General features: G+C 36.8%; 1 protein-coding gene across 3 annotated transcripts in view; it reads left to right on the forward strand.

The window, feature by feature from the left end:
• The first annotated feature begins 291 nt into the window (after positions 1–291).
• cno (adherens junction formation factor afadin) overlaps positions 292–24842 on the forward strand; it is an 80892-nt gene continuing 56341 nt past the window's right edge. For all 3 annotated transcript variants that reach the window (XM_090156475.1, XM_090156477.1, XM_090156476.1), the window contains exons 1-11: positions 292–326; positions 2170–2301; positions 3337–3529; positions 3720–3829; positions 4339–4921; positions 4987–5501; positions 5571–5913; positions 5990–6195; positions 6307–6547; positions 6614–6888; positions 6974–7396. In XM_090156475.1, the coding sequence (XP_090012601.1) occupies positions 297–326; positions 2170–2301; positions 3337–3529; positions 3720–3829; positions 4339–4921; positions 4987–5501; positions 5571–5913; positions 5990–6195; positions 6307–6547; positions 6614–6888; positions 6974–7396 (3051 nt within the window). In that variant the 5' untranslated portion in view covers positions 292–296. The remainder of the gene's footprint in view (positions 327–2169; positions 2302–3336; positions 3530–3719; positions 3830–4338; positions 4922–4986; positions 5502–5570; positions 5914–5989; positions 6196–6306; positions 6548–6613; positions 6889–6973; positions 7397–24842) is intronic.

Raw genomic sequence — 24842 nt, forward strand, 5'->3', positions numbered from 1 at the left:
TTAATCCATGTAATGTAATTTCAAGTTAACAATATAATTGATGACAATTCAAATAGGTTCACTACTATTATAAATTTCTATGGAAAACAGTTTCTACAGCCGCCATATTCCCGCACCCAAAAAAAGGTAAAAAATTTCGAAACAACAAATAGGATTTTTGCGAAATTTTAAAGTAAAAAAAAAATTGGGATTAGCGTGAGAATCGTGGCGAATGACAAGCTATCATTAGTAAACGCGACACCAAACCGGTTTCCCAAATTCTTATGACATAACGCGGAAACGTAGTGGGGTGCCTAATGAATGTGGATGCATTGAAATGTGTACAGGTGTGTACAACGTAACAACGCTTTTTCAGCTATTTCGTATACGAATTATATCAGCGGGGGCGGATAGGGGTAGATCGCGAGTTTTCCCCTCAAATGTCTATTACGATACTATAAAAGGGGCGGCGGGAGTAACAGTTTTATGAAATTATTATAAAGAGAAAATTCGAAGAGGCATAAGAAAGAATGTTATGTTTTGGTTTGACGCTTTTTAACGTTCCTTCTTTATCTCCCGCTAGCCTAATTAGGCAACCAGCCGCGAAACCTTTTCGAAAAATTCCTACATAACTCATCAAGAGAGGGCCGTCGACAGAGTTTTCTTCGGTACAGGTTGAGCGACTGAGCCTAAACATCCGCGCGGGAAAATAAAAATGCCTTTTATTCTTTTGGCGTTTTGACCCGCGTGCCGTTCACCTTCTTGATTACTTTTCGGCGATTTTTTTTCTTCCTTTCAGCCTTTTAATTCAATCATTCACGATACAACTTTGCGGTGTCATCGCAGTTAACGCGCTTCCTTACGCCAATTATGATCTTTCTCGTTGAGTTGGGATGAAGTTACTCATCCGCGACTAGTCGATCCGAGGGATGAGATACGGAACGGAAAAAAAAACAAAACTGGCGGGCAATTAGTGGCTGTCGTTAAATAATGACATCCATAGAAAACCATACACTTATTTATTAGCCAAAGACCAAAGCGTTAATTATCAAATTGTTTTGTTAGTCAAGTGAAAATCCAAGACGTAAGTTTTCCCGCGTTTACTTCGAATTAAAAGTATGGAATTTTAAAGAGGAAGAATATGACGTATCATCCCTCAAATTCCAACGAAATGAAAATAGTAATGCCTTAAAAATGTGGTATTGTCTTTTTCAATTGGTCAAGGCACGCGCCGAACCCTTTAAACGCCTCCTTCTTGGATTCTTACCCTCTCCTACGTTAATAGCGCGAATTCTTTGGCCTGCCTCCTAGCGGTTGACACCCAATTTCAAGCTACACTTTTCTTAAGATTGAATTTAAAAAGTTGGTAATGGTGTAGCTCCGGACAGCTTTGGGCGGCCGAATAGTTTTCACCTTCTGGGTATTTCGTAAATCAATCATTTCAATAATTTCATAACTTTCGCGGAATTTTTATAGCGTTGATATAGAAATAAAAATACGGTGAGAAAAGGGGGGAGCTCGGGGCATTAACTGAATTACGAGCAATGTGGGGTAAAAATTCATAAAAGAAGCCCTGACCCATTTCTTTTTGCCTTCTTTGATCTGTTTTCATTAACTTTACGCGAAAACTCGCGTTAAAAAAACAACTCGGGACAAAGAGATAACTTTATCAAAAGAATTTTACCGTTATCTATCTAGACATTCCTGCGTGTGCCTAGGGAACACGCTCTTCAAAAAGCATCCTGTGAATATTTTATTCAACAATAAAGCGCTATTGAGTCCGGAGTGCATAAAAAATTTTCAAATACCGCTACATGACATTATTTCGCGTTTACCGCATTTAGATTAATTTGGGTGTTTAGTGCATAAAAGCGCGATAATATGGAAAAGAATTAGAATTCATTTAAATAAAGAACAACGTTGATTTTATAATAAAACGCAAAAATTTAATAAAATACTACGCGCCTCTGTCGAGAAAAAAAACGTAATTACATTCAATACGAGAGGGCGGTGCCTCATAGGACATGCGCGGAACGTTTCCCAGTCGTAAAACGCGAACTACGCCAAGCGTCAGTGTGCCGAGTTTTTGTAAATAATGTAGGTCCAAGACCTCTTCGGAGCCCTTTGCTCTATAATATTTTTAACTTTTTACCGGTCACATAGGATTTTCAGTGTTGTTTTATTGTGCAGTGTGTGTCTGCGATACCCGAACGAATTTCTAAGATGTCTAGCAAGGTGCAAGAACGTGAAAATTTGCGAAACATCATCACTCAGTGGAATGCAAATCGTCTAGATCTTTTCGAATTGAGCGAACCCAATGAGGTATGAAGTGTTCGATTTTAAAGATAAGCCGCTCTTTAATTTACAGCAGACGACGTTGAAATAAGGGTTATACAGATTGATTATCGTTTTAATTTTCAATTGAACCGAAATTGGGGGACTTAGCGATCGTTTTGAAAGCGTTTTTCGAAACCCCTGAAATCGCTTGCCATTAGTTACCGTTTTTTGTTCCCAAGATGGCGCAGGTGATTCAATCAGTATCATGGGCCTCGGCCTCTACTATACCCCTGGGCGAAAAACAGGTAGTCTTGTGTGGTGGGGAAATAAAAACCGAAAGGTGCGTGATGTACTTGGAGGCTGTTTCAGCGGGAATAGAAGCCTTATAAATTTGAAATATGAGTAATTTACACCTTTTAAGACACTAGGCTGACTAAAAACTGTGATAAAAGGGTATTAGGTTACTTTTGACAGTAACATGGCAATGAGACAAGAGCAAATTATCAAGTTTAAAGATAATCTCCTGTCTTCATCCACAGTGACCAGTTGTTTTGGTTCATAATTAAACATTACTTGTGCATGTTATGCTCCTTAAAATAAAATAAGTACACTGTCTTGCATACTTACCTTTAACAGTTATATTAGAGTAAATTATGTTACACCTATTTTAAAATAAGTTATTTTTGCTTTACACTTAAAATCACCCCTAAAGTTAGATCCTTTTTGGTTTATATTTCTTCCCCCCCTTCCCCTTTTTTTACATCATCTGCTTTTCATCAGCAAGAAGTGCTCTTAAACTATTTTAATAGTCTTAACTCTGATGACAGTTGGGCAGATTGTGTCAAAGAAATTCATTGTGTGTCTATTGAAAAGAAAAACTTATAGACAAATACATGTAGCCAATTTTTAAAGTGTAGAGGTGGTAAAGAAATCTCTACACACATGTACTTGTTAAATTATGAAAGAGAATTGGCATACAGATGTAAACTTCAAAAAGAAGAATATTTTCTAAACTAAATTTATTATACGGAGCTCTTTTTAATTACTTTTTTTGATGATTTGTTTTAATATTGGAAATAGGAGTTGGAGTTCCATGGGGTGATGAGATTCTACTTCCAAGACTCTGGACAGAAAGTAGCGACAAAATGCATTAGAGTTTCTAGCACGGCAGCTTCGAGAGATGTTATCCACACTCTCATTGAAAAATTTCGGCCTGACATCAGAATGCTTTCTATTCCAGAGTATGCCCTCTATGAAATTCACGAAAATGGAGGTAAGATACTATCTTGGTTTTTCTTAATAAAATCCTCCATCACCACAATCTTATTTTAGACAGTAATTTACTAATTTTTAATCAATAATATGTTCCTTTTTTGGACATTCTCTGAAATTAAAATACATTTGCTTAAAAGCTCTGAACTCATAAATCAGTTTTTTTTTTTCCTTCTCGTTCATTTTTCCAGAGGAAAGGAAATTAGGCGAGGAAGAGAAGCCTTTACTGGTGCAGCTGAACTGGCACAAAGATGACAGAGAGGGCAGATTTCTCTTAAGGAGAATGGATGAAAAATCAATTGTAAGTAGATTCTTCTTACAACGTTTTTGTGTATGACTTTGGAGTTTGGAACTAATCCAAAAAAAATTCTTTTGTAATTACCAAAATGTTCTCTTGGAATTTTAAATGGCTCTTAGGGGGATTTTTCACAAAGTGTGTGTTATTGGATGATTTATTACTTCTACTTTTGTATAGTTAATTTTTTACAATTTTTTTTGTTAGCATAGGTTTCTTTTTGACTGATTTATCTTAGTGTAACTTGATATATTTTTTTCTATTTATGTAAGGCACAATATGTTTAAAATTCTTGCTCATGTAGCAAAATTTAATGAGTACGTAACTAATGTTATAATTTATTCAGTTTTTGCCGTATTTTACGTTTATTAAACATGTTTTAGCGGTAATAAGCGTAGATATTTTAAATAGTTAAGTAATAACAACGTACGTAAAACATACAATTTAAAATATTGGATGATCAGCTTTAACTTCTTTGTGTGTGCTTTTTTTTTCAATGTTTTTTTAATTTGCAGTTGCCTATAGTGATGGACCCCGAAGCTCGTAGTTTTCGCAGAAAGCTCTCTAAAAGGGAGAAAAAAGAGAAGAAAAAGAAAGAAAAGAAGGAAAAGTTGAAAGACATCCAGAACAATCAGGATCTGGAAAAGGACAGCATAGCGGAAAAACTTTACTCAGAACTACCAGAGACAAGTTTCACCAGGTCAATTTCCAACCCAGAAGCTGTGATGAGACGGAGGCGACAACAAAAACTTGAAAAAAAGTTGCAACAATTCCGACAAGAAGGTGGCCCTGAAGCTGGAGGCACGTTGCGAATATTTGGAGAAACTTTAAACAAGGATGTGCCTTATAAAACTCTTTTGCTCTCTACGAGGGAGTCCGCTGCCTACGTTGTTAAAGAAATTCTTGATAAATACGGCATGGACGAAGAAGATGCAGCCCATTACTGTTTAGTTCAAGTTATCATTCCTCATCCGATTGCTATGGGTGGCTTAGACGGAGACATGCAAGAATACCATAGAGGCTCCTCTATTCGCGAATATATTCTCGATGACGATGATTGTCCTCTTTCTATTGAGAAACAGCATAATCGAAGCAAAGGTAACCTTTAATTTTGTTACTTGTTAGTAATTTTAGAGATTTCAAATTTTGAATATTCTTTATAGGCATTTTAACTTTTCACATTCGCCGAAGACCCGCTGATTATCAGCCGAGAAAACGTAAAAAGAAACCAAAACCCACTAAAGGGGAACTCGATAATGGTTATAAAATATCAACGACTTCCCATCATCAACATCAGAACGATGTTAGCAATAATACGGGCCCTGATGACCCATCTGAAAAACTTCCCTACCTCCTAGAGCTCAATCCGGATGGTAGTGACGTTGTACAAGGAACACCCAAAAAGCATAGGTTGTATTTAAACGTGACTGAAGTTGGCAGTGAGCGCTCTAGTTCCGCTGGTGGACAACATTTGCAACTCTTTGGACCGAATGTGCAGTCTAGGCACTGCGTGATTGCCCACACTGAGGGTATCGTGACTGTGACTCCTAGTAGTAGAGACGCAGAAACTTACGTAAACGGTGTTAGAATATATGAAACTACTATTTTACAACATGGTGTGATAGTTAGAATCGGCAAGCTCCATACTTTTAGATTTGTTGATCCTTTACATGATGAGGTCAGTTTTAAATTTTTTTATGGAAATTATTTGTTGAACCCTGCTAATAATATTGGCTTGGTTACGCAGAGGCGACGTATGTCTCCAGACCCTCGTCAAGCGGAATATATGCCGAGAAGTGGTGCTAAAGATGACTCTATGCAAAACCACATTCATTCTGTCGGCGGATCGTTACCCCCTGGCAGCTACGAAACTACGTTTGATGCAGATGGCAATGTAGAAACCATTTCAACACATTCCAGAGATGACAGGATGTCCCGGAAGTCTGATGATCTTCATTCCCATCGGTCTTTTGGTCGGGAAGGAGCTCAAAGTAGAGGGGACAACAAACTTGAACCTTCGGGCCCTCAGTCTCAAAACAGAAGAGGAAACGAACCAATTTTACCCGCTGTTTTAGAGTTTTGGGAAGAAGGTACTTTAAATTAACTGAAAAGATTTTAGCGAATGCCAATTGTTTTACTTATTGATTTTCTTTAATAATATTGCAGGTGAAGATGCCTTTCTAAATGCTGTAATAGGTCAAATAGAACCCAGTCAAGTGCAATTCAAATTGGCCCCGACATACATTCTGTACATGGCGGCGCGTTATAGGGCTTCCACGCATTATCGTCCCGAGGCTAGTCCCGGAGACAGAGCCCATCGCCTTACGGCTCTTATGATCAAAATAGCAGGCCTCATACATCAAGTGATACAAGTATGATATATTTATTTGATAACGAGTTGAATAATGAGATTAGGGTGTTGTAAGATTTCTGTTAAGTTTTAATTTAATTAAGAAAATTAACCAATATTTTAATTTTAATAGGACCGTTATCGCGATGGGGCATCTTTGGCCTTTTGGCTGGCAAATGCCTCTGAACTATTGCATTTTTTAAAACAAGATCGCCATGTCTGCGCTTATACTTTGGATGCTCAAGATTTGTTGGCGGAAAGTGTTCAATTAGCCTTTCGAAGTTTAGTTACGTGTCAACAGGTGGAATTACAATCCGCTTTACCCACAATTCTGGAAGACCGTGATGATCTTAAAGAGGAAGAGGGCACTACAGGTTGGTCATAAAAAATTTAGTTAATCCCTTAATAAACTTTCAACTAACTATTATATTTTACACCAGCTGATGTTTTGGCTGTATTGTCGAGTGCCATGTCGCTCTTGAGACGGTGCAGAGTCAACGCAGCTCTTACCATCCAACTCTTCTCTCAACTATTTCACCATATTAATATGTGGTTGTTTAATCGCGTCATTCTGGGAGATCCAAAATGTCCTGTAAATTACTGCAGCGCTCTCTGGGGTATTCGTTTGAAACGACGGCTCGTTCGTATAGAAGTTTGGGCCGAGAAACAGGGCTTGGAACTGGCAGCTGATTGTCACCTTAGTCGCATTGTTCAGGTGATCAAAATGAAATTTCCTTGAAGAAATCCGTCGTTTCCCCTCCATAAACTGTATTTACTTAAATATTAATTCTCGCTTACAGGCAGCTCAACTACTGCAATCACCGAAACATAATCCAGATGACGTGGCAGCTATCAGCGCAGCTTGTTTCAAGTTGAATTCGTGGCAAATCAAAACTATATTAGAGAATTACAAGCCAATGCCCGATGAACCCCCCATTTCCAGAGAGGTTGCGGAGTCCCTTATGAAAGCGGCTCAAAATTCCGCTGACGAATTGGCGCGTTCTGATGGCAGAGAAGTGCGCTTAGAGGAAGACCCTGATCTTCAGCTTCCATTCCTTCTTCCCGAAGATGGCTACTCGTGTGATATAATTCGCGGAGTTCCAGCTGGGATGCAAGACTATCTACAACCATTGCTTTTGGCTGGTTTATGTCGCATGACTCTTCAGCCTTCGTCATCTGGATACTGGACTATTTACATGTCGGACCAAGATGTTGGAAGAGGGGTAAGTGTCCAGTTTTTTCACTATCAAATTAAGTGGTTTTTTAAAAAAGCGTTGGTTTTTTAATCCTTTGCTATGATTCACTCTTAATTTTTCTAAATTATTTCTACATTTTCTTACGAAAAACACTGCGAAACTAAAACAAAAACGTCTTGCCGACCAAAATATTTTTTTCAAGCTGGGCATATTATTTTGGTGCTAAAATTTTTTTAACTTCAATTAAATTTTAGTTAATTAAGAATAGTATGTACAGTTAAAAGTTAACGCAAGCGAAAAACAGTTTAAAAGTAATATAAACCAGTGTTTTAAAAAAATCTGGTTGTTATTTTGGGGTTTTTTTTAAAAAGGGTTTTTTCCAACCTTGTAATTCTGTTATTTTGTTGTAGGGCTAAATAAGATACTGTGACAGTGTAAGAAATTACAATATATTTATATTACCAAGATCATATATAGGTTACTGAGAATGTAAGAGTGTAGCTTCCATGCTTACAAGCATATTATAAATGTAACTCTTCATTTTGACATTTTTACATGCCATCTAGTATCGTTTCTAATGAAGTGTTCTCGTAACTAGTTTATCGAAACGCTCCAATTTAACTACTTAGTTAATTTCATTTTACTGAAAACCACATTTAATTGTTTAATTTTTAATTCCACGTAAATAGTAAAATAGTTTGGCAATTGACTGATTTCGAAATTACGCTTTTTGGTGTGACAGTAACTTTACATTGTGAGGTATTGCAGGCTTATTTACCTGCTTTTATACACTAACATGGCGGCGTATTTTCACGCGCAAAAAGAATTTTAAGATCCCCCAATTATTATATAAAGAAAAAATATTTTAAAGCAAGTCTTCAACATCTTTTGTTACTGAATTGACGGCTTTTAAAATTCATTTTGCGCGTGAAAATACCTCTACATGTTATGGTCAAAAAAGCACGCAAAGAAGGCTGTTTGTCATTTCAAAATCCGTCAATTGCTATTTTCAGAGATCACCTTGTACATTCTTAGCAACATAAATACTTGATATTACCTCTAATATTGAGCAATTTGATATTGCTATAGAGTATATAGTGTTTTTTGGTGGGTAGTAGGCGATCTTAAAATTACCCATAAATATTTTGATTAAATTTATACCCAATTAGAAAATATCCCAGTAAATGGGAATCATAGGCATTAAGGTTTTTTTTATTATACCTTTTTTTATTTATTTTTAGTTTACTATTATTCTTATTTTGTTATTATTTGTAAATATAATGTACTTCTGAACAGCGAGTACAGCCTTTGATAGTACAGAGTACGCGTACTCTTTTTTAGTGCAGTCAAAACTATTAGCTTGTACACCAATTATGCGTAGTGATCAACCCTTTGAAAATAAGTACTTCATCATCATAGTATTCTTAGTGCTAGATTACCTTTACATTAACAAAAGCCTAAACCTTGGTGTATTTACTTAAAAATGAAACAATCTTACTAAAAGGGCAGAAAAATAAGTTAAATTATAATTTCTTGTACGGAAATGGAGCTAACTGAGTTGTATTCGGGTAGAATATTCAAATTAATATGTTGCCCTTTAAGGATAGCAGGACAAACTTAAATATTTAAGATATTGAATAAATTGCTACGGACTTTGCTCTGTTTAGGGAATGTGATGAAGGTAAATGTTAATTTCTACCCATAAATGATAAGCACTCGCAAGGGGTGAAGTCTGCAATATTATTTAAGGTGGCCTTTCAGTCGAGTTATTAGTTTGGCCTCCCCCGCCAACCCACTCAGTGCAATCTGATTCAGTCCCACGCTTCGACCCAATGAAGGGAATGAGCTCCCTTCCTGGAAACAGGAAATTAACAAAAGGGGGGGTCGGGCGACAGCGGGAGAAGGGGTGGGGGGCTATTTTTTTGTTATATAAATAACGTTTTAACCAAAACAGATAACCGCCCTAATTCTCCCAATTGAAATGTCAAATTCAGGAACTCTCCTTCATATTTTTATCTGTTAGGCATTTTTATAAAATTAATTTTCAACTCACAAACGGGTTCATTAAGTGAACTTTGCGGAAATGCTCTTTCAGAGTTCACGGATTTAAATAATATCGTAAAAAGTCAGGGTTTTCAATAATATCGTAAAAAGTCAGGGATTTAAATAATATCGTAAAAAGTCAGGGATTTAAATAATATCCTAAAAAGTCGGGGATTTAAATAATATCGTAAAAAGTCGGGGATTTAAATATCTTAAAAAAGTCAGGGTTTTCAATAATATCGTAAAAAGTCAGGGATTTAAATAATATCCTAAAAAGTCGGGGATTTAAATAATATCGTAAGAAGTCGGGGATTTAAATATCTTAAAAAGTCAGGGTTTTCAATAATATCGTAAAAAGTCAGGGATTTAAATAATATCGTAAAAAGTCGGGGATTTAAATAATATCGTAAAAAGTCGGGGATTTAAATAATATCCTAAAAAGTCGGGGATTTAAATAATATCGTAAAAAGTCGGGGATTTAAATAATATCGTAAAAAGTCGGGGATTTAAATAATATCGTAAAAAGTCGGGGATTTAAATAATATCGTAAAAAGTCGGGGATTTAAATAATATCGTAAAAAGTCGGGGATTTAAATAATATCCTAAAAAGTCGGGGATTTAATTAATATCGTAAAAAGTCGGGGATTTAAATAATATCGTAAAAAGTCGGGGATTTAAATAATATCGTAAAAAGTCGGGGATTTAAATAATATCGTAAAAAGTCGGGGATTTAAATAATATCTTAAAAAGTCAGGGTTTTCAATAATATCGTAAAAAGTCGGGGATTTAAATAATATCGTAAAAAGTCGGGGATTTAAATAATATCGTAAAAAGTCGGGGGATTTAAATAATATCGTAAAAAGTCGGGGGATTTAAATAATATCGTAAAAAGTCGGGGATTTAAATAATATCCTAAAAAGTCTGGGATTTAATTAATATCGTAAAAAATCGGGGATTTAAATAATATAAGTCAGGGATTTTATCAGTCAACAAACTTTGCATCGCTGAGAATATTCCCAATATCATTGCCGAAAAATGAAGTATTATGCCTTTCACCTAGGAGCAACAAACACACCGATAACGCATCTAGCCTTTAAACACGCTAACGTAGTGTTGTGTACAAATTTCATTGGACGAACCTTTTACGTAAAGGGGGAAGACAATTTATTATCTGCCACTAATACGAAGTAAGAGCTTGAAAGGGCTTTGTAAAAAAAGTATTTTCTTAAAAATATTTTCCCACATAAAAATTAATCGGCTAATTAACATGACAGGGTTCGTACACGACCTAAAAAAGTCAGGGAATTTGAAAATGTTTCCAAAAGGTCGGAGAATTTGAAAATGTTTCCAAAAGGTCGGAGAATTTGAAAATGTTTCCAAAATTAAAGTGAGGGAAAAGTCGAGGAATTTGAAAATGGTACAAAAAAGTAAGTGATTTGTAAGGAATTTTAAAATGGCCACAAAAAAATGTGTCAAATAAATTTTTTAAAGATGTATTAAAAATTCACAATAAATATTTTTTTTAAATTTTACCTCAAATCATTCATTTTTGTATAAAAATGTTCAGAAAAATTGTTCTGGAAATGTCTGGGAATTTTATTCCGGAAATTTTGTACGAACCCTGCACGATAACTTCTCTTCGCGAGCTTGAGTGCAAAATTCGTAAGTTGTGAGAATGTTTTATCTGTAACGTAAAAGGATCAAAATTAATGTAAAATTCCGACCGCTTTAGTTGTCTCGGGTAACATTGATTTCGAGTATAGTTAAATCAACCGCTCATTTTGACTCGAAATGCTCAAAACCGCTCGAAAATGAGTCGAGCGCACCGTACACTGCTGTATCAATATTTCTTACTTTTGAAGACAATTGTTTCGATATATCGGAAATGGCATTCGTTTTTAATCTATGGGCGTTTCAAAAGCGCTATTATTGACTAGAGCCCCCTTGTCGTATACGTGCCTATTAGAACCCATGGAAGTACCACATTTTTATCGTCGGATGAATAAGTCGAATTTCGAAATTGGGGGAAAATTAAGTATTATGCCTGGCACCTTTTCAAGAGAGACGATCGCGGTATATAGTGATGTTTAAAAAAATTTCGTTTTGTAGTTTTACCTCGACTTTTACCTATGAAAACAATATTGCTTAAATGGTCAGGGATATTGCCACAAATTGGTCGGGGATAATCTAGATAAGTCGGGGATTTGAAATCTGAAAATTTCGTACGAACCCTGGACTCCTTTTAAATTCCCACACTATAAATACCTTATTATTTCCTTATTTTAACCCTATAAAACTTCAAAGGATTGATGATTTTGTCCTATAATTATCCTATAATTTCGAACTTTTTGTCGTATAATTATCCTATAATTTACAACTTTTTGTCGTATAATTATCCTATAATTTCGAACTTTTTGTCCTATAATTATCCTATAATTTCGAACTTTTTGTCCTATAATCATCCTATAATTTCGAACTTTTTGTCGTATAATTATCCTATAATTTCGAACTTTTTGTCGTATAATTATCCTATAATTTCGAACTTTTTGTCGTATAATTATCCTATAATTTCGAACTTTTTGTCGTATAATTATCCTATAATTTCGAACTTTTTGTCGTATAATTATCCTATAATTTCGAACTTTTTGTCGTATAATTATCCTATAATTTCGAACTTTTTGTCGTATAATTATCCTATAATTTCGAACTTTTTGTCCTATAATTATCCTATAATTTCGAACTTTTTGTCCTATAATTATCCTATAATTTCGAACTTTTTGTCCTATAATTATCCTATAATTTCGAACTTTTTGTCCTATAATTATCCTATAATTTTGGAGCACTATTGTCTGGGAGCCCTGCATTATATACGTCTGGTAATTGTAAATCGCCTTTATCTAGTTACAATTTTAGCCCCATCGCTGAATTTCTCAGAAATTAACTTTGAGCCTGAAGAGCCACAGAAAACAGAATCGTTTGAATTTCGGAAATTGGGCTTGAAAAATTGCAATACGTGATTGGTCATATCTGCGGAAGGGGAGGAACTAGCTGAAATTCGGACCGAATTTTTAAAATAATTCTGTGGCACTTTAAAAGTACATGGTTGAAAAAAATTAAAGGTGATTGACTTGAAACCTGGCCGTATTGAGGGGAAGCATTTTGAACTATTAGTACCAAAGAAAATCAGCAGGTGGCGCTGACCGTTGCATCATTCGCGGGTGTTCCAATCTTACTACGCCATCTACAAAACAGTTATATTTAAATTTACAAAATTTGGAAAAAAAAGTTTACAGAATTCGTATTTATAAAAATATATTAGCTTAATAATAAAATAATAATTTTATTTAATTATAATTATATTACCAACTTTAAGTAGTATTTAATATAATGAGATAGAATGGGGCCCCCAGTACTTAAATATTAAAACCATCTTGAATACAGTAATTTTATTGGTATTTTATGTTGATAACCACATTGGCGTTAATAGTCAATAAGTTAGGTATGAATTTTAAGGGGCACCAAATTCTGCTTCGCACAGGGCCGCCAATAATGTTAATCGGCCCCGCTTGAAACTGCCAAAATAATCCCATCTGGCGAAACCCACAGTAACACCAGACCTTCAAACTCGATTTAGACCAATGATAGTTTAGTGAAACACGCCATAGTTTATATTTATAGTTATTATTTTTTAATATTTGCAAATACGCTGATTTTCAAATGATGGACGCGAATTAGTTATCAACTTGAGCTCCTGGTACTAAAACAAAAGAGAGGCTGAATTTTTGGCTGATAGGTTCATAGATCATTTGTTTTAAAATATATAAGGGGGGGGGGTGCGTATTGGCTTTTTCTCCATCGATCATATTTTCTTACCTTGCCCTCCTAAATCTCCACTTCTTTTCGGTCTGGTCGTCCCATATAATTCCCCCTTTCTTCCTCCCCCGGATCGGTGGGCCTGTCCTTTGATGAATGGGAACAAAGCCAGCTGGCTTTTATTTGAAAGTAATGAATCGCTGCGCGGCCGGGGAATCTTGCTCGCGTGGAAAGACCAAATCTTGTCGAAAGAGAAATGAGTTTTCGACAGGCACATGACCCCTTGCCACCCACAGCCGCCGTACCTTCTCGTAACCCTCGTCTTCTAACGGACAAGCGACGGTCGGATAGCTCACCTGGTAGCGTTTTCCCAAGACCGAAGAGATGAGATCAGAGTTGCCAGGCTTAAATGACACCCCGCAGCCCAATCATAAATTAAACTAGCCCAAAAAAGGCACGCACTGTCAAAAATAGCCCAAATTCTTTCCCATTTTATAGCCAAATTCTCACAAAATAGTGCCAAATTTCATAGAAGATCGAATTTTTGGTTAAATAATAATAATAATAATAATAATAATCAGCTAGGCTAATACCAAGTCATCTAGCGACTTATAATGCCTTTAAACGGGTGGCCGGTTTACAATGCGTAGGAGGGTGGTGGCAAGCCCTTCATGCCACGCGAACCAACAGCTCCCTACACTAACTACTAATTATTATATATAAACAATAACTAAACCAAAACAAGTATAATATTTGTTTTTAGCAGAATTGCGGTTTAATATTAGGCTAGTCGTTACCCTCTGGACTTCCGCGAAGCCGCTATGGGGTGTTCATTCAACTTTCCCTAAGTTGGGCAGCCCAAAAATCCGAATCTCGCCCAAGCCCTTTTTCACCGCAAAGCGCTTTGAAAAGGAGCCCAATCTGGCAACTCTGATGGGCTAACTACCCGACGCGTTATTTTCCCCTATAACTTTCAGATTATTAGCCTTTTCCTCTAGTATGGAGGAAGAGGTTGTTATTTTCGCTCCTGTTGTATGCGGTGGTCGTGGACAGCTATAGGTCCCCGGAATCGACGAATTCTCTTCAACGGCACTCGTTATAAAAATATTTCAGGCGTCATTCGATTGGTAATAATTATTTCTATCTACCTATGCCAGTGCGGCATCAAAGGGGGTATTTCGCCCCCTGATTGGAAATGACGGCGTATAGGTCCCCGGGAATTGACGAATTCTCTTCAACGGCACTCGATATAAATTCATTTCTGGCTTCATTCGATTGGTAATAGTTCTCTCTATCTACGCCAGTGTTGAGCCGCGGTTTTTAATCAAAGGGGTAAGATCAAGAGTGCTATGAGGAAGAGGTACTATTGAGGCTGTGCCATCTTGTTTGGTATAGTGTGCACCGGAGTCCGCCCGCCGGGGTGAAAGGGTTATAAACTCCTTTGACATATTTCTCCGGCGGGTTCTGGAATTATTACGGAACATAATAAGAGCGTGGCGCGGTAAGTCCGGCCGATAATAAGGGCACGTCCGTTTTCTTTCCCGGCGCCCAATTAAAGAGGATTGCCAATTTGGGGGGCTTTTCTTTTCAATCCCTCAGCGTGGGTCCGTCCATTTCGCACCCCACCCTCCCTTCTGTTTCTCCTCGCCCCTCGTATCGTCGCCTCATCACCCGGTTCGTGGATATGACTTTAGCCAACTTCCCCGCTACGTACACTATTTTGTTAGCTACTAATCTTAAACATTCTCTTCCGGCTAATGTCTGTATTTAGTCAGATGGTTGGTAGTATAGGACATTAGCCTCGGTACGTTTACCAGGGGGATTAAAGTTAAGCTTGGTTTTTTCGGGTTTTTTAGGGAGAATACCTCCTTAATACTCTTAATCAGCTTTCAATATTCTGCCTAATGAGAGAGGTGCCATATCGTAAGTCTATAAGTATGTACCAGCGGAAGTATGTTGAATCCCCCATCCTTATATAAAAATAAAGGAAAAACAACGATAGTTAAAAGTGCACAAGAAGAAATTTTTATTATTAATTTTTTTTTTTTTAAGTCCGACTAGTTTCGGCTGAGTTATTGATACCCCTGATGACGGCGCAATAACTCAGCCGAAACTAGTCGGACTTAAAATTTGTTAATAATAAAAATTTCTTCTTCTGCACTTTTAACTATCGTTGTTTTTCCTTTATTTTTATATAATATTTCTGTGCAAGTTAGCTAATAGTGTTTAATTATCCCCCTATCCTGCTAATCTTATTCGCTCGAAACGGGTACCTTCGCATGCTCCTGCTGTAGTGTTGTTAATTATGCGGAAAAATTTCCAGAAAACTTTCCGCAAATCGGAAAAATAAAAATTTGAAACATAAATTACTTTTTAAGGGTTTTTAATGTATTTAACTTTTTATCGATATAAAATGTCTAATATCAGTAAACGTACTACAAAACATTAATAATGTTACATGGTTAATCAGTTTAAACTAGTCTAGATGTTTAGTTTTACTTTCAGATTCGAAAAAATGAGGCGAAAATGCCGCTTTATTTAAATTGGCAAACAATTTTTCCCTCGAAGATCTATTTGGTCAGAGTTTCGCGTTTTTGTGTTTGCTCGAAGACCCATCGGTACGAGCTATTAGTAAGTTTTTAAATTTCTGCAAATTTGTTTAGTGTTTAGCTTTATTATCCCTTTTCATAATGGACTAATCTACTTATTCGCTAATTTTATCATCTTTTACAATGTAGTCCATAGGTGGTTCCTTTTAACTTTACAAACAATATATATATATATATATATATATTAGACTAATCATGGAATGAAAACCTTTTTATTTTTTTCGGAAAAATACGTAAAATTTTCCGGGGAAAAGGCCTCAGTCATTTTCCGGTAAAATTTTCAGACTTACAACACTATCCTGCTGATTTCCCAAAATGTTTTTTGAAAGAATATATAGTGCGGACCGAAATTCTTCATATATCGAGTTTTTTTTAACTATTACAAAAGGGAAAATTATTTATTAAAATTTTAGTACATATTTATTTTCAGTGCGATTTGAACATTTTACACGGTTAGGTAAAGTAATACGTGCGGGAAATTTTAAGCCCTGAAGCGAAATTCGGAGCCCCGGTGTTTGGCGTGAAATTATCGACCGAGAGAATCGGCGTCGAACCTGCTAAAGTACACGTTTAATTTTTTTTTGCCTAGCTGGATACTTCTATCGTAAGATATATTAACTTCTGGTATCGGTGAATTGCCATTAAATAAAGAAAATGACACTCAAGAGAGGCGTTAGCAAAGGCTACGAAAACGAATAGTCTGTGTCGTTAAAAGCCCCAATTAAAACTTTCTGTGATTAATAGGAAATTTCTTACTTATCAAAAATATTACAGACTTATTAATATACCATTTTTTACATAGAACTCGGGTGTTATATTAAGATAGTTTGGAAATCTAACAAAAGTTAGGTTTTTTATGGACGTTAAAACTCAGAAATTCCCTGGTGGTGAAATTTTTACTTAAAATCGCTTGAAACGTTTCAGTAAAATTATAAGTAAAATATGATATCTTAAGTAGTAAGTATGACATAAGGAAATATTTATACTACATCCTTTCTTCACAGTGACGCCAATTTATTTTCTAAATAGAACCCCTCGGTAGAAGTGCCATAAACTAATCTAACCCAACTTCCGGGAATTTGGCGCGTGATTTTGAATACCCCTATTTTTAGGCTTAATCCGTATTTAACCGCACTGTGGTTACGCAACAGACTAAATCATTTGTAGTACTTTATGATTGGCTGAATTTGACTCCTTTTGGATGACCAATTCAAATCACAGAGGGTTAAACTTCCTAGGTACAAACTACAAAGTTGCTAGTCGTTTTATCTTTGGTGAAGAAAGGATGTAGTAAGAAAAATGCATTAGCAAGTCTATAAGTGTCATACTTAGAGGTATTATGTTACTTATGGTGAAATTGAAATAGATATTTTGGCTACTACGCGTCTTCCAGTAAAAAGAACTGCCGCTGCTATAGTAATCTCGTGGTTTCATAGATGGCGTTGGCTCCACTAAAATCCACTTAAAGCAGCCGCTATTTTCGTTTTCGGTTGACGTTAGCTAAAACCGTTCCCTCTCTCATAAAATAAACCCGTTAAAAGCACGTATATCAAACGGGCGAAATGTTCTATTTAACCGCGTTTCAAGTACGTTGTCGTTACACTTCAGAGAGAAGAAACAAACAGAAAATGCCACTTCGAGACGGTCCCAAAGAGTTATTTTATCCGTTTTGGTTCTTTTGAAAAACAGGTAGACTTATATTTCGTGCCAAGAACTTGCTCCGTAATTTCCCTTATATTCTTTCGCTACTTTGAGATAGAAAAAACCTAGAAACAGGGGGGAAAAAATGAAATTTTGCGAGTAAAGGATGCTGGAGGCATCGTCCTTTCTCGCATCTCCGGAATCCCGCTCCTCTCCATCCTCTTGGAGTCTTCCTCATATTCCTTTTTCTCTCTCTCTTTTTGTAGAGGTTGTTGAATTTATGATTGACGGCTGCGTACCGTTATTTCTCAACAGTTTTTCAAATAAAAAACTGAACGGTATTTTTTTCTTTAAAGTTTGCTGGAGCGAGCATATTTACGGGAGGGATGTGCAGCCGGTTATCTATATTATTTTTGCGTTGCATTTCCCTGGGTGGGGGGATTAGGGACGTAGCGCTGCGGGTTTGAGACGTAGGCGAAAATAAATGGAATAGTTTATCGATCTTCTTTGGGTCTGTATTATTCTTTTATTGGCGGTGACGTTTGGGCTTTTTCTTTATTCAGAGTTCTGCCATCTTACCTGGGTGCGCGTCTATGCTTTGTAGGAAGGTAAAATCTGCGGTATTTTTTCGGCTCTGTTTAACGAATTTACTAGAGGTGTTCCTAAGGTAATATGGTTCGCGTCGATTTGGCGGTTTTGTCAACCTAACCCCCCTCCCCCCCCCCCCCCTGCCATACCTGTAAGGAGACTCTTTTTCCGTTTGACGCCTTTTTGGTAGGTGACATCGATGACCTCTTTCGCGGTATCTCTTTCCGTTGATTCTATTTTCTCGATCGGAAATTTTGGTTTATTTTGTTGGTTTGCGGTGTCCGTGTCTCTTCCACGATCAAATTGTAATTAAATTTTGTAGTTGGTGTCTCGCTGCCCCAGTTACAAAATCAAGTATCTCTGTAAAAAATTGAGTACGAATTGTTTTAAATATTTGAAAATAGTAAAATAATAGCTCCAGGGCTGGCTGATTTAAATCAAGTTATTATTTTGAAAAATCATTGATTTAAATCAAACAATGTATTCAATGGTAAAAATAGGTTCTTAAAAAATTAAAATACATAGAAAATCTGAGCTAACTAAAACATTAAATAGTAATTAAATTTCATTAAGATTTAATTTAATTCCAGATTAGGTAACTGATAAAAGTAAAATATCCGTGAATTATACAGGAAAAGAGCCATTAATTGTATAAAATCAATAAATTTAATGAAATAAAGATAGTAAGATTTAAGTAAAAGAAGTAGATTAATTTGATTTTTATTAAAAATAAATCAAAAAAGTGCCCACTCTGCAATAGATAACTTTGAAACTATGAGAGAGTATTTTTAATATCCCGAGATGATTTTATATTCAGATTCCATATTTTCTTTGATCTGTACTGATTGTGTTCCGAATATCCCTTATTAAGGTGTTATAATAATAATAATAATAATAATATTATTAAATCTAGTCGTTTTCTATCGCTTTTATCATAGCCAAACTATGTTGCTTCAAGATAGCTTTTTTTAAATGTTAATAATAATAAATAATAATAATCAGCTAGGCTAATACCCAAGGCACCACCTTAGGCCTAAGTATGCTACGTAGGTCTATTTCCAGGGTTACCACAGTACCTGGAATTCCTGGAAACCTCGGGTAATTTTAATACAGGTCCAAAAGTCAGGGAATTCCAAAAATCATGGAAATGTCCGCGAATTTAAATTTCAGTTGCATATAGGGAAACTTAACAAAAATACAGGTTAAAAACGCCAAATTTTGGCTCAAAATCAGTCGGGTAAAATCTCCAGATATGGTCAGGGAAATTCAGGGAATTTGAATGTGATAAAAAAGTGGCAACCCTGATTTCACCTACTTTCAGGATGGTTGTTTTAAAAAAATGAGTTGATTATAAATTTGTAATCGTATTTGTTTTATTGTTTTATTGATTTTTAAACACTTTTTCTTTCTTGAATCAATAATTCGGTTAGTGGTAATGTAATCTAAAATTTAAATTAAACTTAATAGACGCTTCAATAAAAAATCTTCAACTAAATCGCCAAGAAGTAATGTTTCCGAGAGCCAGGACCTGCAAGTTACTGGTTAAAGCGGTTATATAGTGCTTGTGGAAATAATGGAAACCATGGACTAATTAATGTATACACAGGGACGGTCCGCACAACGCTACTCTCTCATAAAATCGGCGACTAAGTCTTGTTAATGCTGTTCCCTCTTTTCCTCCCCCTTAAGCAAAGTTAGCCGAGTCAAAACGTCATCAAACGGAAAAACGATGCTGCCCTCTATCTGCAAGTCTTGGAGTCTATCGATGTTGGCGTCTGCTTATGATTTGAAAAACAAACGGTTTTTTTCGTTCATTTGAATAAGGTGTATGATTTAAGAGCTTTAATTTATTTAAGTAGTTTTACAAATTAATTATGAGGAAAAAGCTGTGTGTTTACCCTTCGTGTAAAAGTGATTCGAAGTATTGTCATAAAGAACACACGAAAGATTTAATTGTTAATATAAATGAATTCATTTACCAAACGCACGTGGAGCTTACAACATCGCCGGCAAGGCGACTGTTTTTTTTTGTTCCCTTAAACCTTTCCTCCCGTTTTCATCCCCCTTGACTCAGTTTGTCGTTAGTTCGCACAATCGCCGCTCGAGGGCACATTTAGCAATCGCTAGCCGCTAAATTTCCTATGCGGACCGTCCCTGTGTATACATTAATTAGTCCATGTGGAAACCTTTCACCTGTACGGTATGCAAAAAGTGTTTCCTTTTAACCAGGTAGCATTTTTTTGACGTATTAAGGCTTAACAAAATCCCGACGGTAACTTTTCACCTGTAAATAGAACATTTTTTCAGCAAGCACTATTTAAACAGTAACTTGCAGGTCCTGGCTCTCGGATATATTAATTCTTGGCAATTTTCTTGAAGAAATTTTATTCAAGCGCCTATTACATGTAATTACATAAGTGGTATTACCACTTATGGTAATTACTTCTTGTAGTTATTTTGCTCCAAATTTGCCGTTGCTATAGAAACTAATTAGGACATTTTCATAAATTTTATAATTGATTTTTTTAATTGTTTTTCAAATTGATTTAAATTGGAAAACCCCTACCTATTCACGCCTGTAGAAGTGTTTCGCTGGCAATACGCCGCTGCTCAGATAGAAGACTACATTTAAGGGGTCATGGACCTATTTGTCACTTAGGTCGATAGGAAGCTTAGTCGCTATCCGTGAAATTATGATGGCAAGACGCTGTAGAAACATCCTTCTTCCTGTTGCTCGATAAAAGCCCTGAGTAAATGTACTCTGAGCAACGATACAATCTATTAACTGAAGAAATGTGACGGTTGAAAGGCCGCTTAGAGATGCACAAATTTAATTTATAAAGTACGGTGCATCGCTACACTGTTAACACAGGGAGCAACAAACGCAACACCCCACACAAGGAGAACTCAACCCGTCAAAAGTCGTGCATTTTCTCGCGTACATTTTTTATTGGTTAGACGCTTTAGCACCTGCTGCCGTCAGAAGGGGAAAATTCCGAAATTGTAAATCGTTCAGCGTAAAGGCTCATCCAATAAAATTTGTACACAACGCTGCGTTAGCGTGTTTAAAGGGTAGCTGCGTTCTCCTGGTGTGGGGTGAATGGTGATGTGTTTGTTACTCTAAAGCGGCGTTCAGACTATGTGAAAATATTACGTTAGCATCGGTGGTGTCGTTTCGGTTATGTTGGTCGCGTCGGTTTGTTCATTTCACTGTTCAGAAAGGAACCAACCTTGCACATAGATTAACATAAAAAGTGATTGTTCATCCAATCAGAACTCAGTAATAACGGCATAAAAATTGAAATTTTTTATCCACCTCTGATTGGTTATAGTATTTCGATGGTTCTAAAGGTCGCCACTACCTAGAGTCAGCGCTGATGAGGCATAAGGCTAATTGTCTGCTATAAACTTTTTGAGGGCAACGAAATGCAACAATGTAAACGACACGCGTGAAAATTTAAAGTATCTGTTGAGAAGTCTGAACGGTGTAAGAAATCGAAAAAACCGACATGATCGACGCAAACGTAATATTTTCACATAGTCTAAACGCTGCTTTAGGCTTACGCATTCTCTTTATGCCCTGCTCTCTATGACCGACAATGACTAATTTAAAAACGTGTAAACAGTGGGTATCTTTGTAGGAAACGTGGCATAAATAAACGATGATTACGACTGCCAAGTATTTTTGAGTTGAGGCTGAATGTTTTCTATGTAACAAAATACATGTTGTCGAAGGCGAAATTTCGTCTACCGGCTTCACGGTTTCGTTAATTCAACTTACGACGTATTAGTTTCCTGTACAAAGCGAGTTTGTTACCCATTTGTAGGGTAATCAAACTTTAATTTAGCCAACGTTGTTTCTTTTAATTTGAAGATCAAACCTAATATTTTAATAGGGTTACAGGGTTGCCATAGATCGAGGAAAAGTCGGGGAATTCGAAATTAGGCCTACAAAGTCGGGGAAATATCGGGGAATAGTTGATTTTATAAAATGTCTTTACGCTTGCCCAACTTGATGAAATGTTGCCCTGGAATAGTTCAGCCAATGCCTAAAAATGAGTTCATAAACTCTTTAGTGGGAGAGAAAACGGATCTACAGCTGAAGCGGGGAGGCAACATTTCAACAATATGGCCAAGGCTATTTTATAAAAAGAACTATTGGAAAGTAGGCCTACAAAGTCGGGGGAAAATCGGGGAATTCGAAAGTAGGCCTACAAAGTCGGGGGAAAATCGGGGAATTCGAAAGTAGGCCTACAAAGTAGGGGGAAAATCGGGGAATTGGAAAGTAGACCTACAAATTTGAGAAAAGACAGGGTGTTGAAACTATAACCTGAAAAATCAGCTACACTAAATGCTGAAGTTAAAAGATTAAAATTTGATAAAGTAAAATATAAAGTTCCAAAATAAAAAAGGTCAATTAAAAGTCGGAGAATTTTAAACTGAAGTTTTTGTGGTTACCATAGGTCAGGGAAAACTCGAAGACTTTGAAAATAGACCTTAAAGTTCAAGGAAAGGTCAGGGAACTCGATTGTCGACAGAAAAGTCAGGGAAATTCAATTTTTGTTTTGTAAAAATCAGGGAAATTTATAAGGCGCTCTTATTAGGGTTCAGAAAATTGACCCTAATTTACATCAATAAGGTTTCTTATTAAACATTTGACTTTCAGAAAAATATCAGGAAAATCGGCTTGCCAATAGCTGTATGAACCCTGTTAATTTTCAGAATTTGTAAAACGTCCATAATTTAATATTTATTTTTACAATTTAGAGAAGGTAATTTTACTATAATTCTAAATTTAATTATTATTTAGTTGTACATTCATCAGACAAAATTATACGAAATGAAGACTCTTATTGAAGTTATTGGTTAATAACATAATGCTTTTCTGCGGAGTATTTTCGAAACTGATTGATTTTAATGTGTTTTTGCATTTTCAAAATTACCCTGAAAACTATATTTAAATTTAATATTTATTAAACCGAAGTTGTAGGTCAGCTGAATCCTAACCTATCCAATAATATTTTTTTTAACGTAATCGGACTTAATTTTAAAGAAAATATCTACCACATAAAGCGAAACCACGGAAAATAGTAAATTGGGCAAATGCCTAACTTCTAGGGCTCCGATTTGAAAACTTTATGAAAGGCTATCAATGGCGATGTATGTACATTCGAACGAGATATCATTGACTCTTCTAGCCCTAACTGTTGAAGAGATATATAAAAGGAGCATTCAAACTCAAAACGTCAAAAATGGATAATGCGTTTCTGAAACGTAGGGCAATGAAGTATAAGCGTATGTAAATCAATTAACGTCTGGTAAGAGTAAAATATAAAGATTTTAATTTCCCCTTCAAAAGGTCTGTGAATTTATCTGAAAAAATTGTGGCAACCCTGTAATCGATTTTATTCAGTCTTTATAATTACAACGGAAAAACTAGTCAGTTGATATTGAACAAGGTTTCCACTCGGTATTATTAGTTTTATCCCGTTAAATAGCCGAGACCGCGGGTCTACTTCCGATCTTGGCGAAGGGCGCTTGTTTGAGTTTCTTCCTCTCGGGGTGTTTGAAGAAGGTTACGAGGAGAAGAGATGATGACCAACGCGGAAAGTTCCCCCTTACTTTCCGTATCGGCCCCGATCAGCCGACATTTCCTCGGAAAGCGGCCGGCCTCGTTCCCCGAACGCCGACTCCGCTGTCGGGTGAGACTGACGAGGGGTGGTCCTCGGTGGTCCAGAAAATAAAACTCGGCGAGAGTGAAGGTTGCCAATAAAGCTGTCCTCCCCGAAGCCCTCATCAACGCCGAATGGACTTTGGAGGCTCGCTTTAATCACCCACCATTCAAAGAACGTCTGGTGTTTACAGAGTGGCCAGCGTCTTAAGAGCCCAGGGACGGGGGGCTATAAGGATTGGCTTATCCTCGTAAATAAGAACGATTCCACCCTCCCGTTTTTTTCCGCGAGCGCTCCGAGATACGAATCCCAGATGGTCCATTTTTTAGGCCAGCGTCCCGGGCTCGTAATAATATGGGAGAGATTTTTAGCCCATAACGGAGGCTTATTTGGGTTCGGGGGTTCCTTGGAGAAAGGAAGCGGCTATTTTCACGGATCGAAGGTTTCCGTCTACCTTTGTCCTTAGACGTTTGTTTTCGCGTTAGGATAGACGTATTCATTCGGTAACCAATTTTTGTCGAAATTGGATTTCTCCGTCGATCCGATATCGAAATCTTCCGGGGATTTCTACGACTGTCAAATGAGGAGGATCCGGAAGGAATGGGGGTGGAAATCCTCGGGGATTTGAATATAAACACGAAGTTTATACGCGAGGAATCGGAATAGGTTTCAATCTAGGAGAAACAACTTTTACAAGTGGCCCCGAGTTGAAAGGAGAACTGGTAACGTTTCCCTCGAGGGGAGCCCAGCTGTCGATAACCCTGCCACGGATTGTAAGGAAATAATAAGTACGTCCCCTTTTTAGTTCCCCGCCGGAGGATGGTGGTGGTGGTGGTTTGGACGCTACCCCCTCGAGGAGAACTCGCTAGAACCTTCTTTTGGACGGGCCCCCGCGTGGCCCCCGCGCCCAAGTGGAGAGAGAGGAAAGAGTAGAGGATCCCGGGAGCCTGCGCGTTCTCGCTGCTTCCCCGACGCGCCCTTTTCCGCCGCGTGCTCGCGTTTCTCTCTCTTTTATTAGAAAGTTTAGCGACGCTCTACTCCGAAGACGCGCGCTTTCATTCTCTTCGCTTTCTTCGAGAGTTTGCCCAGTTTTCGGCTTTTCGCGAC

Source organism: Leiobunum rupestre, chromosome 8 (genome assembly GCF_980474605.1).
Source record: "Leiobunum rupestre chromosome 8, qqLeiRupe1.1.hap1, whole genome shotgun sequence".
Taxonomy (NCBI): domain Eukaryota; kingdom Metazoa; phylum Arthropoda; class Arachnida; order Opiliones; family Sclerosomatidae; genus Leiobunum; species Leiobunum rupestre.